The 19212-nt window shown below is 30.2% G+C and overlaps 1 protein-coding gene across 3 annotated transcripts in view; it reads left to right on the plus strand.

Moving 5' to 3' along the window:
- LOC143229127 (uncharacterized) overlaps positions 1-18459 on the plus strand; it is a 77940-nt gene extending 59481 nt beyond the window's left edge. For all 3 annotated transcript variants that reach the window (XM_076460996.1, XM_076460995.1, XM_076460997.1), the window contains 4 exons: positions 6029-6183; positions 9343-9411; positions 11949-12093; positions 17810-18459. In XM_076460996.1, coding sequence (XP_076317111.1) covers positions 6029-6183; positions 9343-9411; positions 11949-12093; positions 17810-17924 — 484 coding nt within the window. In that variant the 3' untranslated portion in view covers positions 17925-18459. The remainder of the gene's footprint in view (positions 1-6028; positions 6184-9342; positions 9412-11948; positions 12094-17809) is intronic.
- The last annotated feature ends 753 nt before the right edge of the window (positions 18460-19212 follow it).

The following is a 19212-nucleotide window of genomic DNA, read 5'->3' on the forward strand; positions in this document are numbered from 1 at the left end:
AACAAAAATGTAGGATATTATCTTAGCTATGTCAATTTTTGCTACTTTATAACTAGTAGAAGTATTTGAACCATTTTTCTGCAAGCTATAAAAGAAAGTTGTATTGATGCTCTAGTACTATGATCTTAATCATTAATTAACTGTGTGAAATTCTAACTTTAATTACTGTGTGTAATAACATTTGTTTTCCCTTATTTCATTAAAATAGCTTTACCTTTCAGATAAGTGTGTTGTATTCTTTTAATTAATAAACTGAAAAAAATCAGTACATTATAAGTAATAATTCAAACAGGAATGCCTTTCTCTAGGTGAGTGCAACACAGAATATATGGCTGTTGTAATATGCATGATATACTGATTTATCTGTTTGCTATATATAGTTGGATTAAATAGAAGTAAATTAACAGTTTTAAAATTAAGGTTAACAATATAAATTTTTTAGCTGATATCTTGTATTAAAAAAAAGTTTGTCCATGATACTTTGTTATGAAAGTAGTTCCTAAACATCTGTAGATTCAGAACATTGTTTGAAGAAGTTCTTTCTAAACATTCAAGATATATTCTGAAAATTATTTGAAGACAGTTTTTGTAAACATGTAAAGCACATTCGGAGAATTGCTTGAAATTGTTTCTGAGCATCTAAAGCTGACAATAACATCTGATGATAAATTAGTTGCATTTAAATCTGATGCATGTAAAATAAATAGATGAAAAGAGTAACTAAAATTAATTGAGAATTGAATAATTATTTATGAAACTAAAAATATTACTAGGTGAATATTAATAAATAGATATAAAAATTATAAAAAAGTTACCATTCCTTTTCCTTGTTGATATTTCAGACACAATCTGTTGTCTAAGAAGTAGGAAAATAACAGAGAATAATCACATTCATTCCTTTTTTGTACTTGCTGTATTGTTTTTTCTTAATGTTTGTGTTGGTTAAAATGTTTTCCTCTGTCATTGTTTTGAATATTATGAATAGGCTTCAAAACTTATTCTGCTTGCATGCAGCTAAAATCTTCAATGATTTAACTATAGGCAAACAGTGAAACAATCACCTGATATATTACTAAATAATCTAGTTTAATGAGTAGTTGTTAGTGTGGTACTAATTTGTTATAGTTTGTTATGGTCTGACGACACCCAGTAGTTTTTCCAGTGAATGAAACTGAGGTCATATATAGTGTAATAGATTCCAAAGCTTCTACTACTGGCAGAACATTCAATTTACAGGTACACACATTTATCTTTGTTTTACATCTTACCTGAGAGTAGTTCTAAGAAATAGTAATACTCATTTTGTAAGAGTTAATTTCAAGGATAGTAGATAACATTATAATTTTTATTACATTCTCTTTGTAATTGTGCTCTTAAAAGATATTCTTACAGTCAAGGCAAAAACTTATAACTTGCTTTTAAAATCTGATAGTAATGTTGGTAATTAAGAGTTTATACACAAAAGAATTATGTTCTTTAAAAATGATTTGATAAATCCTAGAGAATTCCACACCACCATAGTGTTGTTTTGTTTACATGTAACTTTAGAATTTTGAGCTTGGGAGAAATAGAAGACAGATAGTTTTTCATGATGCAGATCACAAGATTTTGTTTGATTGTTACCTGGGTATATCAGAACATTTAGAGAAATTGAGTGGCATAGTGCAAAATAAAACAAAATACTTTTTAATTTTTATACCCCATCAAGAACCATGATAGTGAAAATTTTCTTTATTGGGCTAAGCCTTGTAGATAGAGGCAGTATCTAACATAATTACTTCTGAATGCTACAACAGCTTGAAAGTAAAGTAAAATGATAAAACATTTTATCTGTCAGCTATCAAGAAGAGAGTTGCTGGAATATATTTTCTTTTATGAGTTTTGTTATTTTCAGTTGGAATATGATTAATTGTGCTGTAATATATAGCTTTATTGTGTTTTTGCTGATAATTCAATTATGTGGTTCTAGTTTTATAAAATTTGAAATATGATATTAATTATATGAATGCATATTAAGTTCAAATGATGTTTCAGAAATCCTACTCACCTCTCTTAACCACAAAAAAATTATTAACTTGTGTACATTGCTATGTAATTTCTCATTAGTATGAAACCAAGTGGACACCACTCATTTAGGAAGTGTGACTGGAGTGTTGCCTGGTTGACCAATCTTAGCAACAGTTTAGTATTATGCAAAAGATTCTTGTGATATTTTCTTCTCCTGACAATGAATACCACAATAACTTTGAATGAAGAGTATTTTCTGCTTGGGATAGATCCATTCTCCCACTTAGTACTGCCTGATTAGGCTTCCTTCTACATTGTAGGTGCCACACTCTATAGCCTTTCCCATTCAGAAAAGTGCTCACCTCATCTTTGTAAATTTCTTTTTCTGCACCAGCTCCCTCCACCATCTGTGGCATGGGATTCTAACTGTATCTAATGCAGAGATGTTAATAGTATTTACCTTACATAAAAATATATTTGATATAGATACCTCTTTGCACAACCTCTGACCCTTCCTCCCTGTTGTTAGTAATGGATGTGTTAAGTTCCAATTTAATCTGTCTTTTCCTTATAAGTGGCTAATTTTTGTATCATATATCACTTCCTGATCATAATAATTGTCTGTTACTTACTTTAACCCTTTTGCAGTGGGCTCAATATAATATATATGAGTTAGTCTACAAATTTGCATATATTAAGTATTTGCACTGCAACTTTTGATACAGAATGTGTACCTTCACAAACTTTGGTAGACTTTTAGTAGAGATTACAAGTGTTTTATACACAAAAATCAGATTTTTAATGAAATATTTTTACTGAAGATTTGTGAGAATATTGAGTGTGTTTTGTTATTAGTCTGAGTGCAAAGTGATTTTGTGTTATGATTAAGAAAACTATATGTTATCCCAAAAATCTCAAGTATTATTTATATAATCTATAAAAACCCCTAAATACATTTCAAATGTTAGTTTTTAGTAAGACTTTATATTTTATGATTGTTTTCTATACTCTAACTGTGTGGGGTTTGTCACTTGATTAACCTCGTAACTGTCTTAAAAAATTAGGAAATAAATATAAATTATGCTTTTTTGTGCTATAATGACTACATGCTATAACATGAAAATACAAATGAAATGAAAATGTTTACTCTAGTAGCTTAAGTTTCATAATGCTATATAGGAACATATATGTTTATTATTTGTTATTATATTGACCTTCCAGTCATGCCTAGCTAACATTACATAACATGCATTGACTTGGTACATGTGGACTCATGTTACATATCCAATAATATAAAACTGACCTTTAGTCTTTCCTGTCTTGGCTGTGTTTTAGTGGACTAGTATTTTGTAATATACAGTCACATTTGGAATATTATACATTACATATATATATAGATTATTACTATTTATAAATAAATTATTAAACTTGTTTTTCTTAAAATATAGAACAATAAATCAAGAGGTAAAGCAAACAATTATCTATTCTTGGTTCAACTTTTAAACTTACCTGCTGCTGGACAAGCCTTTTAAAATTTTGTATGTGGAGAATATCAAACAACTTTCTTTTAAGTTTTATATATACAGTTGAGTAACCAAAATAATCATTAATAACTATACTCTTACCATAGAATTTCACTGTAATTTATTTATTCATTTAGCTTAGTAATTAAGATGTATTTAGGTTTAAAATGATATGAAACTTTGAGCAGAATGAAGACACAACCTACCTTCTTGAAATCTTAGTTTAAAAGAACCTGGTAGCCTTTTTGCAGATTAAAATAGCTGAGAAAAACATTGGGGACATCCTATGCTTTTGATAGGTTGTTAACTTATCATTTTTTGAAGTAAATGTATACAAGGAACTGTTTTCAAAAATGGAAAGAGTTGAATAGGGCCACTATATTTTGATTTAGCACATAAGCCATATTTCAGCTAAATAAAAAAGATATGAGATTTTTATCTTATATTCTAGTTTGTTATTATTATTATTATTATTAATATGAGTTCCTAATTTGTACAAAACTAAAGAATTAGTATTTTGACATCTAATTTCAAACAGTGCTGCATCCAACATACCATGTGACTCACCAAAATCTATATTTAAGTGTTTTTTTTTTAATATTTACTTTTAAACTAAGAAATTAACTCATATAAAATACTAAAGTTTGAATTGTAATTCACAATTTGATCCCAAATTTTTGACATAAACTTACAAAATAGTAGTTCAGTAGAATTTTGAATGGATGTTGACAATGCATTTGGCCCATCACAAAAGAGTTAATACATTTTAAATGCTTGGGAATGTCAGTCAAATGTGACCATAAATAAAGACATTCACAAGCATTTAAAATGTATTATCTTTTTTGTGATGGGTCAAAGGCTTTATCATTGTGTTTATTGACTTCCATTCCATGCAAAGTGTAGAAATATATAACATTTTCTTTTTCTAGTCGTAAGAAGATGATTTCAGTGTTTTCAACAAATTGTTCTCCATACTGATATTTCATATTTAAGTCAATATATTATTGAGTTAATTTGTCTCAGTAGATTCATCTTTCTAAGAACTGGGTTGAGAAAGTTTTTTTCACATTACGATTATGACTACAACATTTTGTAATCATATATTATTTCAAATGTATCCTTGGTTCTTCAGAACAATCTAGCCTGTTGTTGTTTCAGTTTTGCTTGTACATTGCCAGCTAGATAAATTTTTTCTTAATCTATTTTTTGTCATTTCTTTTTGTGTGGGGATTCTTTGTGATTTAGGTGTTAGAGACTTTCAATAATTGGGATTTCATTTGCCAGGTCAAGACTTGGCACAAAAAAAATTATTATTTCAGCTATCAGAGTATGAATATCATATTTGTTACTGTCTTATATAGCATGTAGTGTTTTTCTCAAGGGATCTGTTTGCTTCACTCTGGTATTGCTTTGCTTTCCTTTATTTTTCATCATGGAAATTTATTCTTTTTCTTGTATTTTTCTTTTTTCATCATCTTGGTGAAGAATATGTTACCAGTATAATTGCTTCTTGGACCATTTTTCTTACCCTTGTAGTTGTCACTTGTGAAATAACTACAATATGTTGATAATTATTTCTTATGCTTTTGGAAGTGTAGAATTAACTACCCTCACACTTGTATGGATGTATAAAGTGTTTCTTTGTCATATCTTGGTCTGGTGACAAAAAATGTGTTAATCCTTTCCAGTCTCAGAGATGTAAACTTCTTCACTTGTGTATATTAGATATGAGATCTCCATTTTTGTAAGAACATTCTTGTACTGAAGTGGTACATCATTGTTTAATATTATGCAGTTTGAAAATAATGAGGTTGTTGTTTGCTTGACTTTTGTTTCTCAGGTATCTGACTCTGTTATCAAATCTCAAAACTTGTGAAAACCTTAAAGATTTTTTCATTTTGCACATAGTTTATATTTCAACTTGTTAAGATGAATATTTGTCTTTTATCATGAACTTTCTCTTATGTCTTTAATTGGTCATTATTAGTGTTTGCTAAACTTGTGGCTGTTCAGCAATTTCAAGCTTCATATGTTTCATTACACTTCTCATGATCACTTAGCACTAGAAATGCTGACTTCTTTCAGATATGTTTATTTTCTTGGAAAACAACATATACTTTCTACCATTAATCTTGGAATATCTTTTTGACAAGGAATTAGTTTATTGTAAACAAAATTTAGACTTTTAGTTACAGGACACTATACGTAAATTACCCTGAAGCTTGTGAATTAAAAGTTTCTGATGTTAGTAAATATTTCATTTTTGATGTTTTATTTATAAATGTGAAATTATGTTCCAGGGAATTTGTTAAAAGTCCAAATTTAAGCAGTAGTGTACTAGAAACATTGTCAAAGAGATTTATTTTTATTTGATAAGTTTGAAAAATATTTGTTTATTTTTTAAGTTTATGTATCTTGCTTGATTTATTTTAATAAAAGCATGCAGACACCAGTGATTTTTTATTTTATCTCATTAATTTTATTAATGTATTTTACAGGATTTTAGAAAGAGTTTCTCCCCCTATCAGTTGTTCTAACAAACATCATTTGATGGCACTAGTAGCAATTTATCTAGGAGCTGTCCCAGAATTGCCAGCCATTGAATCTTCTACCACTGATGTTGGGATGTTTGATTTTGATGATCTCAAAACAAGTAGGTTCATGTATCTTTTATAGTTCAGCAACCAACAAGCACCAAACAGAAAAACTTGATGGTTAATTTTGTTACTGATATATATATACATGATTGATTCTCAAGTAGTTAGAATAATAAAGCCTCAGGGAAGTTATTATATTGAAACAACATAACTGATTTTATTACATAAATATGAAGTGTTGGGTAATATTTCTCAAGTACAGGTAAAGATAATAAAACCCAAATGTTATGGAAATTTTTATATTTAAACAACACAGTTGATTTTGGGGAACAAAATAGAGCATTATAAATAAACTTTTGTTAGTATTTCCTATGCATGCTGTAGTAACAGAAAGTTTCATTGTGCAGTGAGCTAACTTTGTATGCTCTTTAACTGTCAGCAGAATAGGTTGTGGATAATAGAATACAAAAGTTATTGTAAATTTGAATATGAATTTGTGTATATGTTGGAATGAAGTTTAAGTGTGTTATAAAACTCAACATTACCTTTTAAGTTAATGTGTATAGCACTAGAGCTAATTTATGTGATCAGTTAATCGAGTACTTGTGAGTAGTAATCACGTCAATTTGTGTCACATAAACTAATTTATTAATCAAACTTTTGATTATTTTATTAATGTCATGAAATTAATGAATTAATAGAAATCAATGTATTCTTAATTCTTTACTGTTTTGATTATTTCAACTATCCATTTAGCAAAATATTGCCAGTATGGTTTGTAGCTATTAAATGCAGCTAGATACTGGTGAGATGGTCTTGGATTTCATTTCTATTGTCACTAAGCTTGCTCATACTGTCTTTGTAAGAAGGCTAAGATTATCAACCATTTTCACTAATTTCAAAGTGTTAATTAAAAAAGAAGGCAATGGTATGCAGCACCTATCACTAACTCTCTGGCTACTTAATTTTCAAGTAAAGTGTAAATTTACTAGTTTTCTAACATTGTATTATGTTTCTTATTTATTATTGCTTACCTATATTTTTTTATTATTGTGTAAGCTGGTTTACAGAAAGTCCTGACCTCTGCCTGCTTTTTTGCTTTCTTGGAATTAATAGCTATTTAATCTTTAATAAACAGGATTGATCTAGGAGAGGGATTTTTTCCAAACACTAATAATGTGTTTAGACTTTAGGGATTTGCTTTCTTCAGAGTTAGTATTACGAAGAATATCTGCAGTTTTTAGACTGTAGACTTGTTGCGGAACTAATTTTTAATTTTTTGGAAGTTAGAATATGCATGAAGAAGATATTTTTTGTTTTAGTGATATCCTAAATAAGTCAAAATACAATTGCTATGACTGTATAAATGACCATTTAGAAATAATAATTTGAAAGCAGGTATCCTGTTTACAAATGATAAAATGTAAATATAGGTGTAGACTTTATAATTATAATTAGAAAAATATTTTAACTTTAATTTTAATTACAAAAACTGAAATGTTTGTCTTTTATTGTTTTCATTTTCATATCAATTATATTATAAGAATTAAAGATATAAGCTTTGAAATCACTGGATTGTAACCTAGTTAGGCTTCTTATAATAATTTTTTCTAGGCTGTAAATTACTGAAGTTACTAGTAGCATGCAATTACAAGTAAATTAAACAATGAAAGTAATATGAGTTTGTTAATAGTACTGTCAGAGGTCTAGTTGGATCTACCCCACCTCCTTACAATATCCTGGATCCTTCCCTGTTTTGAGTACTAGTTTGTAAAAGTATGGATCTCTAACAATATTTAAAATAATTTAAAATATGCACAAATTGTATGTTTGAAATGTATTTAGCATAAGTACTCCATCTAATGAGGACTGACAATTATTCTTTCTATGAACATCATTCTTATTTGTCAAGTTTTATATTAATTTTTGTTAATGTTTTGAAAAATAATTCTATTTTGAACTAGAAAGAACTATTCACCTAATTGACACATGCTGTGGGCCTTCAGCTAAAACTAGTCATGTTTTATTTGAAATATTTTGTTGAGAATTTTTGTTAATTAATTATATACATAAATATCTAATGTTTTTTAAAATGTCACAAAGAATAAGCATATTTTCAACAAAAAAGTTATTAGTTTTCATACAGTAGTTGTGTTTAAATTTCTAGAGAGAAACCTATGGAACACTGTAAATCAAGGTTTTATACTGTACTACATGTATGTACATTTTCAAGTATATAAATATAGGATTATTATACCTGAAAATAGAATTTCCTTTTGCTCTCTATATCTTTCTATTTTATGTTTTTGCTTTTAGGTGTTATAATGGGTATGTGCTAATTGATTAAGTAAATGTAATTACTTAATGAGTTTGTTGATCTATAGGTTAACAAATACCACTAATCACTCAGCTACACAAACCACATGATTGGAATTTGTAATTTCTGAAGTATGTTTGTATGAAAAAAACTTGTAGGTTGCATAACATTTGCTAGCACTTAAGCTGTTAAATATTCTTTTAAGTCAGCTAGTTATATAATCACAGATTAGATACTTTTTTATGGTAATATTAGTTTGAAAATTTTCATGGTAAACATTAAGTTGTGTAACAACACAAAATTATAATTCATTAAAAATTATATATTAATAACTTTAAAGTGTCAATGAATTAAATATCCAGGTAATTTTCACCTTGTGAGTTTATTTCATCATTATTGTTAAATTACTGACTTCCCAGTGATAGGTTTGAATCATAATCTGATTAATTTCTTGTAAGTGTAGTTTATATACTATTTAATGTTTTATGTAAATTAAAGTTTTTGAGAAACATTCATTACAAAGATTTTTAGAAATCTTCTTATAAAAGAACTTTGAAGTTCAGATGGATGGATTGAATATGCAGAAAATTGAATAATGAACAGTTTTTAACTGATGATGACAGGTACAGTAAGAACTGAAGTTTGTTTATTTGTTGCTTATTGATATTTTAAAGACTGATTCACACTCTTGCTGTTGAAATTTGTATATAGGTGTTGACATCAAAATGAGAATGACTACTGATAGCTAGTAATTGAAGTTTGTTGTTTATATTGAACTGTGGTACATTTCATATGATTGTTTAATAGTAAAAAATTTCAGCAAACTTGTAAAATGTTTAATACTTGTTGGTTGATCATTACTAGGCATTTGTTTAAAAAAATTGTGTGTTATTTACAGTTCACAGGAAAATGTTAAAAGAGAACAGTGATGCTGAATTTCTTGGAGGTGACTGGTCTTTTTGTGCAGGTTAGTGTTTGTTGTAAAGAAGTAGCTGTAGTTCAGTAGGTGTTAATCCTTACAGTTGTTTTGTTAAAAAAAACATACTTCACCAGGATAAAAGAAATAGGCATATGATGTTTTTCATTGATATTTATCCTAACATTCTGATTTACTTGACTCTGTGGAGATTGGTGCTAGTTTAATGTCTTTTATACTTCACTCCATGTAACTACATGGTAGTGTAACTATCTTTTTAACCCTTTTAACTCTTTCAACATGGGCTTAGTCCCCGAGACCAACTTTGTAACCATTTTGGGCTTGTTACAGTTTTCATTTTATTGTAATGTAATAATATGTTTCATGATTCATGGGTTACATTTGATGACTGATTCAAGATTCATCAGGCTTGAGGTTAAAATTCCAAGTACATTGAGTATCATAATTATTGTGTTAGCTTCTAACAAAAACTTGGGGAATGGCATCACTACTGAGATGCTTGTGGGGGGCCAGACTTGACATACTGTTGTTGTGATGTGGCTTGGGATTAAGCTTGTGGGTGGTGTTGATAGGTAAGTACGTCTGTCCTTTGGAGGTGGGTAGTACTGATGGTCTGTGTTTCAGGGATCTATGATATGATGATCACAATACATTGTGGGGCAAGTGAGATATTGGTGCAGTGGCAAGTCATTAGAATGCCATATTATATTGATAAGTATTGCAATTCCTGCTTTTGGCTTTTATATCCAGGTGCACTTAGCTAAATTGGGTCTGTCATTGGTTGGTGTTGCTGTCAAATAATTGGCCCATTCTACCAAGGCTAAATACCATCTCCACTTGTGACCTTTGATTCATTTGAGGAAGGCAGATATTTTTGACCAGAAGTACTGTCTTCTCTTTGCCTAACATTTTTGAAACCATTCCCCTGTTTCCGTTTATATGGATGGTTCAAAATTAGATGTTTCTATGGATTTTGCTATGATTTGTTGTGGTTCAGTGGTTGTTTGCAGGATACCCTCTACAGTTTCTGTGTTTATTGCTGAGTTGTATGCCATTTCTCTTGCCCAGGATCTTGTAGAAGCTATATAATTTTAATAAGTTTGTTGCACATTATATTACTTTTTTACAAAAATACTTTCTTTAAAGTATTAAAAATATTTATGGAGTGTTAAATGTGTGATTTTGTTTTGATTGTAAAATATTATTATTAATGTTAAGATGTGTTTTTATATTTGTTTTAAATGGCAATATTTTATCAAGTGACATTGGTTAAAGGACAGGTAGTGAGTCGAAAGCTTAATAATAATGTGTAATATCTTGATGATAATGTTCTTTTCTCCAAGTTACTATAGAAGTATCCAAACACTGAGCCAGTTTGTGGCAGAATTAACTTCTGAACAACGATCACTGTTATAAATTTTCAGTAATTGTATTTTGCTTGTAAAACTAATTGTTGCAATAGTTGCATATATTTGTGCATGCTTAAGTTTCCAAATGTGTCAGTTGTATGTGTAGATAATCTCAATAAAAAGTGGGTGATACTAATATAATACCACAAATACAGATTTTAGTTGTATAGAAATATTTTGTTAATACTGATTGGGAAGAAATTAGTTGAATTGGTAAGTATGTGTTTATTTTGCCTGATTGTTTTATGATAGTTATGAATTCTATACTTGTATGTTGTGCAATGTATCTTTATCCTATTGTTGAGTGATTTCATTGTATCAGGGCTTTCTTCAGAAACTTTGTAAGGTAGTAAGGTAGTTAAAATAACACATTTAAAGGCTGTTGAAAGCCCTTACTGAGGCCCATGGATTTGAGAAGCTTTTTATATATAAAAAAAGTTAAATGTAACTCCATAATTTTGAAAAAAATAAAGTAATGACAGTTTAAAAAACATCTACTAGTTACATCTTTATATATTCTGTCAAATCAAATCAACACTTTTGGTAAACATTTATCTGACAACCATTTTTCAAAAGCAGATAAATAAGGAACTGCCTTTTTCAAAAATAGTTATACTTTTATGATGGCCAGATAGTTTCATTATCTTGTTTTTGCCATTATTATCAGGCATTGGGGCAATAAAAAATGTGACTTAATTAATTTTCTTTTACGCATTTATTGAAATGCCATTCACACGCTAAAGCATTGCACTTAATGTATTCAGATTAAATCATGTGGTCAATTTGCAGATTTTTACAGTGCATTTAGATCAATAATTAAGATAAGAAGATAACAGAAGTATAGATCAAAAGTCTTCACAAAACACAATAAAAGACCTTTTTTTCCACCAGAGTATTGTGGAGAAATTGATGGAAAGTATCTGTAAGATAATAGTGTCAGAGAAATAATTGAAGGTTAGTGATATGACACTTCGTCTGTACTTACTCTACTGTCTTATGTAAATAACATTACAGTAAGTACCTGTACATGTATGATTATCTTGTTATTGGGTAACTTATATATACTGTTTTAAATGTTTTATTGTAGTGTGTGTTAATTATTTATACAGTTTTGGTGCAAATAGGTATTGTAAGTGATTGTATGCAAAATGTCTTTAGATGAAATTGACTGGTCAAGTTATCCTTTGGGTACTTGCCTGTTCTACAGTTCCAAAGGCGGAGTAACTGAACTAGAGTTAAGACCAACTTCTCATGTAGAAAATGACATTTCTAAACAAGATGAAGACATGGAGTGTGATGCTGTGTAAGTTGTTGTTCTTCATATTAGTATAAGTCAATAATAAGTCATGTTTATTGTTCTACAAAAGTGTAGTTTCAGAAAAATACTTAGTTTTATAAACAAAACAAAGTTTTTGAATGTTATGGAATTTTACACTATTGGAAATTAGAAATATTTACGCATACAATAATCAAAAGACCTTTACCACAGTGCCAAGTTGTCCACTTTAATTTTGTGAAACTTCAGTGGTTATTATGTAATATATATTTTCAATCCTTTTATATATGTTTACTTAAAGACATTAAAATAGTTTGTTTTTCTAATGAGAATAAAGTATGGACCACATTATTAAAAATATCTGAACAAAAGTAGGTTAACTACATGGGTAAGAACTAAATGATTAGTGTATGTATTAATAAAGACAATTATCTTGAACAAACTGAATAGTATACATAATGCTATAAATTAATACATCAAAAATTCAAAAACCTATAATAGATGTTAGAACAAGGGATCCAGAGTTACCTATTCCTAACATGTTGAGGCAGCATTCACTTTGGACCCCCAAATTCACACACATTTTTAGTAGATATACAATTACCCTAAAACAGATAAAAGGTTCTTAAGTGAATTATATAGACAAAATCCTGTAAAGTAAGATAAAGATATTAATATTAAGTATGTAAGTTGTTGTTTTAACTCTGAATGCACAAATAGTGTCAAAATGTGCATGTCATGACTTTTTACAGAGCTACATTCAAAATTTAATTAAACTATTTTGTTATCAATAAACTTGGCATCAAAATGCAGCTAGCAAATTATATAATATTTAATTTATTAATTCAGAAGGAAATATTAACATGACATTTTGCTAAACTCTCACTCTGGTATGTCATATGGTATGTTATTCAATTTACATATCATATCTACCATACAACTTCAACAACTTAAACAATTAAAAATTGGACTTTTCATATTGAGAAGCTAGAATATAAAATAAGAATCTTTCACTATCCTGGAGTTGAGATATCAATATATTTCGCAAACTTAACAGGGAAATTCATCCGTTCATTTTTTTGAAAAAAACAAACTTGTCTATTCACACCTACCTGTTGCAGGAACATGTTTATAACTAATAGAAAGAACAGGTTCTTAATCATATAAATCTGATGGATGTTTGTCAATTTTTGTCAAATAATTATAGCAAGCATTAGTTTTTCAGTACAGTGTTAGTCCAATGGGCTGAGCTTGTGTATATAGGGTTAATTGGTTGTGTTTCTTTTCATCATATCATGGCCTTTACTGCATGAAAACAAACCAAAGTTGTAAATCTAGTTATAAAACTTTTCTTAAGGAGCATGGTCACAAACTTCCCTACCCTTCTGCTTTTAACATTACTGATAAGTTTCATTCACTTCAACTTTACCTTTAGATCCAGGGGCACCACAGGTCCTTGAGTCAGGATTAGTCATGTAGTTGACATATTCAATGTCATTATCCATTCAACCTGCAGGATTGTTGCCTTTTGCAGATCCTCACATTTTGTAATTTAGTTCTGTGGCTTTAGATTTCGGTTAGCTAGTTCTTCTGGGGTTTTATTCCTGTCAGTTATTGTGCCTAAGGGATAGGATGAAGGTGTCCAGTCATCAATTTTTCTCATCTTTTTCAACATCCATATTCTTCAAGTTTTACTCGTGACTCAGTCCTAAATATGAGTTTGTTTTTTTGTATTAGGATTGTAAATGTCAAAGTTTGATTTTAGCTGGCTTCTATCTGCATGTTACCATAGTAAAAGTACCCTGCCACTTTTGGTATTTTGGGGCACAAGAGTCATACACTGCATTTCAGTTTTCTGATCTATTGACTGGCTTTGGTATTGTCTGGGTTCTGCCAGTTCATACAATGTTTTTCTTGTCACCTAGCCCTGTACAAAAGTCATTCAGTGGGTGACTGATTACTGCTGGTACAATTTCATCAAGTGTTTGAACACCACACCCAAATTTTACTTTCAGAACAAGCAGTGTATGCTTTATTCTCAGATCTGAAACATCTATTTTTGCTCTAACTCAATATGTCATCAGTCTGAGTAATTTTTTTTCTCTACAATCATTAAAGTGGCATAGCTGATTCTCATCTGGCTCCATACTTTTGAACAGGAAGTCCAATTCTTACTGTTCTCTTCTCTTGCATGGACCATTCTTTATTTTTTGGGATTGTGAGATCACTCAAATCCCATGTATCTATCTGGCAGACATACAAAGGACCATAAATATGGATTCACTGGATTCTCCAGTTTCTTTTTCTTTATTCTGGATCTTTCTTTGATCTCAAGGGGTGGTTAAGTCAGGAAGATATTAAGATATGGGTTTCTCTGCCACCACCTCATATTTATGAATCCCTGGCTTCAGAGGTGGAGTACATGTCTGAACAATCACAAATTCTGCAATCTATATATAAACAATAAGCCTTGCATGCACAACGTTTTAGTTCACCTTTCTCTTCAAATGGTGTCTGAGCATCTTAATGGGAACATCTTCAGGCTTCATTCTTACTATTCCACAGTAGTATCTTGATTTTCCCATCTCAATCCAGGCCTCATTGTTTTCAGACTTTGGATCTCCTTTATTTGGACCACTTCTATCATATTACCCTATTAGTTTGTCATGTTCTACAGGGGATGACTGCTATAACAGCTCAACCGTTTCAACCCAACTAGATTCTCACAACAGAATAGATGCTATGTTTCAAGGTTTTCTACTGTATTTATTCTTCTTTTAAAGCATTGATGATTCATGTGTTGACCACTTATAGGAACACCCAAGTACTAGTAATTTGGTCTTCCGTACTTCACCTTTGGGCTTCAGTAATGGATGCAATCTTTCAGGACAGGATGGGATTACCACTCTAGGAATTCTTTCCAGTTCATATGTTACCTAAGATACTCACTATGATTTGCTCCAACCCACTGTCGTGCCCCATTGATAACACTGGATTCTCCTTCTGTAGTACCTTAGGGAGTGTCTACCTCTTCCACTTTCTATTTGACCAGCTCTGTGAAAGCAACCATATACCAAGCTCAAGTATGAATGTTATGCAGTCTTTCATATGACATTAGAGTTTAATTTCTAGGGTTGCTATGTATCTGCAAATCAGGCTTTGCATCGTTCTGTTTTAGATATTTTTCAAATAGAAATGCCACATATTTTAGCAGTGGTGTATTCAAAGGAGGTTGCACCCACCTGACTTAGGTGTATTAACCATAACTCGTGTTTTGACTTGACTCTTTGGCAAAGGTTTTGCATCTTCCACAAATGTTCTGTATACAACATCCTTACTGACTACAATTTAATACTTGAGATAAAATTTTTCTCTGTCTGCAGTATTATCTGGCTCTCTGACAAACTGGTATATTAAGGTTACATTACATGCCCTTTCTCAACACCAATTTGTGACCTTAGCATTATATATTGTGTGTCATCTTTACCTGAAAGTTCATTTTTTCATGGCTGCTAATCCTACCTTCAATGCAAGTTAGAATGGTTTGTGCTGATTGTCTACAGGATGCTTTATCATTTTATCTACATCCTCAAACCAGTTCTTCTTCTAAACACCATTGTCAGCCATAGATGAAGTTTTTTTGGTTTTTTCACAAATTCATCTGATTGCTATTTCTCACTTCTATGATTGTTCAAGTTTCAGCCATTTGTTCTATCCATTGAGGGTTTTTAAGATTTCATGGTCCAAACTGATGCTTTTATAGCAAATAGACAATGACTTTTTTTCTTTTTTTGGGATCATGCAGTTTCCCAGAATTCATCTCAGGTTACATTGACAAGTTAAGTACAAAATTTCTCCATATTGTTTATTTTGGGTTTACATAGAAGGCAAGGCATGTTTGCTTATTGCACCATTTTTCAGAACTCCCCAATACATGTTGTTTTCCAAATTCTACTACTGGAGCTAGAGAGTCCTTACCACACTCAGTTTCCAGTCACCAGGTGGTAGTCAAAGACTTTTCCTTCAGAGTGTTAGAGTGAATTCTTTCACTCTTGTTGGGGGCCCTGCTATCTGGGTTCCTGGATGTTCTTTACAGATGTTGGTAGGAGTGGCACCAACCTTATGTGGGGAAACTCCTCAAATAGTAGTTCAGATTTTGTGCTTTGCTCTCTAGTTGGGGGGTGTATGACTCTTCTGTTTGATCAATATAGATCAGTGCATTGTTCATAAAAGAGAGTCCACTATCTCCTTATAATACAATAATTCTGAACATGTAGCAGTCCCATCCTGATCCCTTGGTTGGGCACAGTTGTTCCATGTCCTTTATATAAATGTTTGTCCACATCTGTGTTACTTACTTGCTCATTATGATTCTTGTGGTTCAGAATGCTCAATTCCAACCCCAAGTAGTGAAACCTTAGCTATCTGGTTTGGGCTTGGTCAGTAATGATGATAAATCATGTAACATTTCACCCACGATACGGGAATTAAGTTCAGGCTGAAAAGCATACCTTTTCTGGATGTAGCACAGCTCCCTCACTAGGTGCCAAACTTCTTCTGACACACCCATGGTCTGTACAGACAATTTCTGTACGAATAATGCACTCACTGGCCTCTCTACCTTCTCAGTGTGAGATTTGATCTATAAGTGGGAGAAGAGGTATGTATAAGTTAATATTTTCCAAAACTGGAGTTTGTATTTCCAATAACACCTCTCATCACACTCTCTTATTCTTTCTTCCAACTAAGAGCCAGTGTGTTAGGGATTGCAGATTGAGTCAGTCTCAAAAGTGATAACATGGTGTGAATGAGGTGCTTTATACAGTATCAGAACGTAAGTGGAGAGTGCCATGAGACAAATATTATGGCAGTTAAGTGGGATATGAAAGATGGGAGCAAGCAAAGAAAAATTAGACCAGTACTTAGATGGGCAAAGAAAGAAATGCTGGTGGTCAAGTAACAGCTACAAGTATGATGGGAAATACATTTTCAGTTTAGGAAAATGTTGTCTTTCAAATATAATCCCAATAATATATCACAAGATGTAGCTGACTTAAAAGATTTAGTTTAGTCCAAAATCAATATACCACTAATAATATTCTTTAAAATATTTTAAACATTATGAAAAATAATATTAATTAAAGTAACTATGAAAAGAAGGGTATTTTGTCATTAAACAGCAAGACAAATATTCTTAATAATTAAATCACACAGTTGTTATAGAATTTCACAAAATTAAAAAAATTGGCATTTTAAAGCTGCATTTACAATTAGTATTTAATAAGAAATAATTCTATTCTAGTTTATGTGCTTGATGTGTGTGTTTGTGTATGTATATCAGTAGGTATATTTTTATAATCAACATAAGTTTACTTGTCAAATTTAAATTTCAAACAGTATTGTTCATTTAAGAGTAGATATTCATATTTTTTTAAAGTAATATTACCTTAATGAGTGTAACAGTTTTATTAACTGATGGCTTAAAAATGTCTTCCATAAATGTTCAAAAACAATATAAATCTATTTTTTTCTAAATTTGAATTATTCTAAATCATAAATTTCTGTAATCATACTTCTCAATAACTTTATCAGAGATAACTGTATAAACAATACATTTAACTTTACCAAAATATAAGAATCAAGTCTTTTTTTTTTAATAATATTTGTGATTACAAGATGAAGGTAGTATTTTCAACAAAACCATTCATTGAAGAAAGACTATATGTTGTAAACTGATTTTCAGACCCTGTCAACCTGAATGTAATACCCCTAATAAACATCCACACTTGATGGAAGATCTGCCAGAACAACCAACGCTACATATTGATAGTGTTCTTAAGGAGCTCAGAGTGCTGTGATAATTATCTAAAGCTGGATCACTTTTATAATCTGACCATCTCTTATTAAGTGAACTATTTGTATTGGTTTGCCTTTCCTTGAATTTAGATATTTGTAGTATCTTTATTATGAAACCAATTCCTTTACAGTATTCTTTTTTACATTTGTTTCTAATGGCTGTCTAGTACATTTTGAATGATTGGTAGTTTTGACCAAACAAAATTTTATTCTGGGCATACATATAAATGTATAATTTGTTTAATATTAAGGATTGTGGCTGAATGGACTTCATCATATGAAAACAATATTTACAGTATAAGTTGGTTGTAACTTACATACTGAGGCATTCAACCCTCAGAGGATAGACTGGACCAAAGCTTAAAATGAGCATATCAGAGTTGTTACAATGTGCTAAGAAAGTAAGATTAAGAAAGTAAAGCTTGACACTTACAGTATTTGACACAAGTTAAGTAAAGCTATTACAATGTGAAGGCCTGAATTTTTATGTTTGGTATGATACTTGTCAAAAATCTAAATAAAAGTGTTTGTGTCAAAGATTCAGAATTGCTGGTAGATTACTAAAGAGCAAAATACCCATCATTATAGTTGCATGCAGTCAATATTTAATTAGGTAAGTTAGTAGCAAATAATAAGAAATATAAATTTTCTTATAATCAATTTCAGATTCCCCTTATTTACTCAATTATATGTGGCCTGATTATTTATAAACAAACATATTTGTAATAAATTCACACGAACATTTACATCTGATTAGAATACATTGAATCTTTAGTTAATAATATTTTCAAACATAATCTCAGTGATATGTTACAAGTTTTGAGCTGTTTAAAAGATTTAAGTTAGTCCTAAGCTTAAATACTAAGCTAACAGTACATAATAATATTCAGAATTATATGAAATATTATAACAAATAGTATTTGTTAAACTAATAAAAAAAAATGAGTTTGGTCACTAATTAATACGAAATTTTGTCATACTGTTGAAATCACACGATTACTATAAAGTTCCACAAAAATAAAAATAAAACTAATTTCAAGAGGCAGTTGCAAGTAGTTTAATGAGAAATAATGTTGTTCTGGTAACATACAGTCATGTGAAAAGTTAGGACACCCTATGATAGCCTGTGTATTTTTGTAACATTTTTGGAAATATAGATATTTAATCTCAATTTTAACAATACTGAGAGATTATAGGAATGTAACTAAACAATTAAAACTGAAGAAAAGACTTTTCAATATCTTCTGTAAATGTAATTCTACAAAAATGCATATTCTAACTGAGGAAAAG

The sequence above is a fragment of the Tachypleus tridentatus genome, chromosome 10, assembly GCF_004210375.1.
Source record: "Tachypleus tridentatus isolate NWPU-2018 chromosome 10, ASM421037v1, whole genome shotgun sequence".
Taxonomy (NCBI): domain Eukaryota; kingdom Metazoa; phylum Arthropoda; class Merostomata; order Xiphosura; family Limulidae; genus Tachypleus; species Tachypleus tridentatus.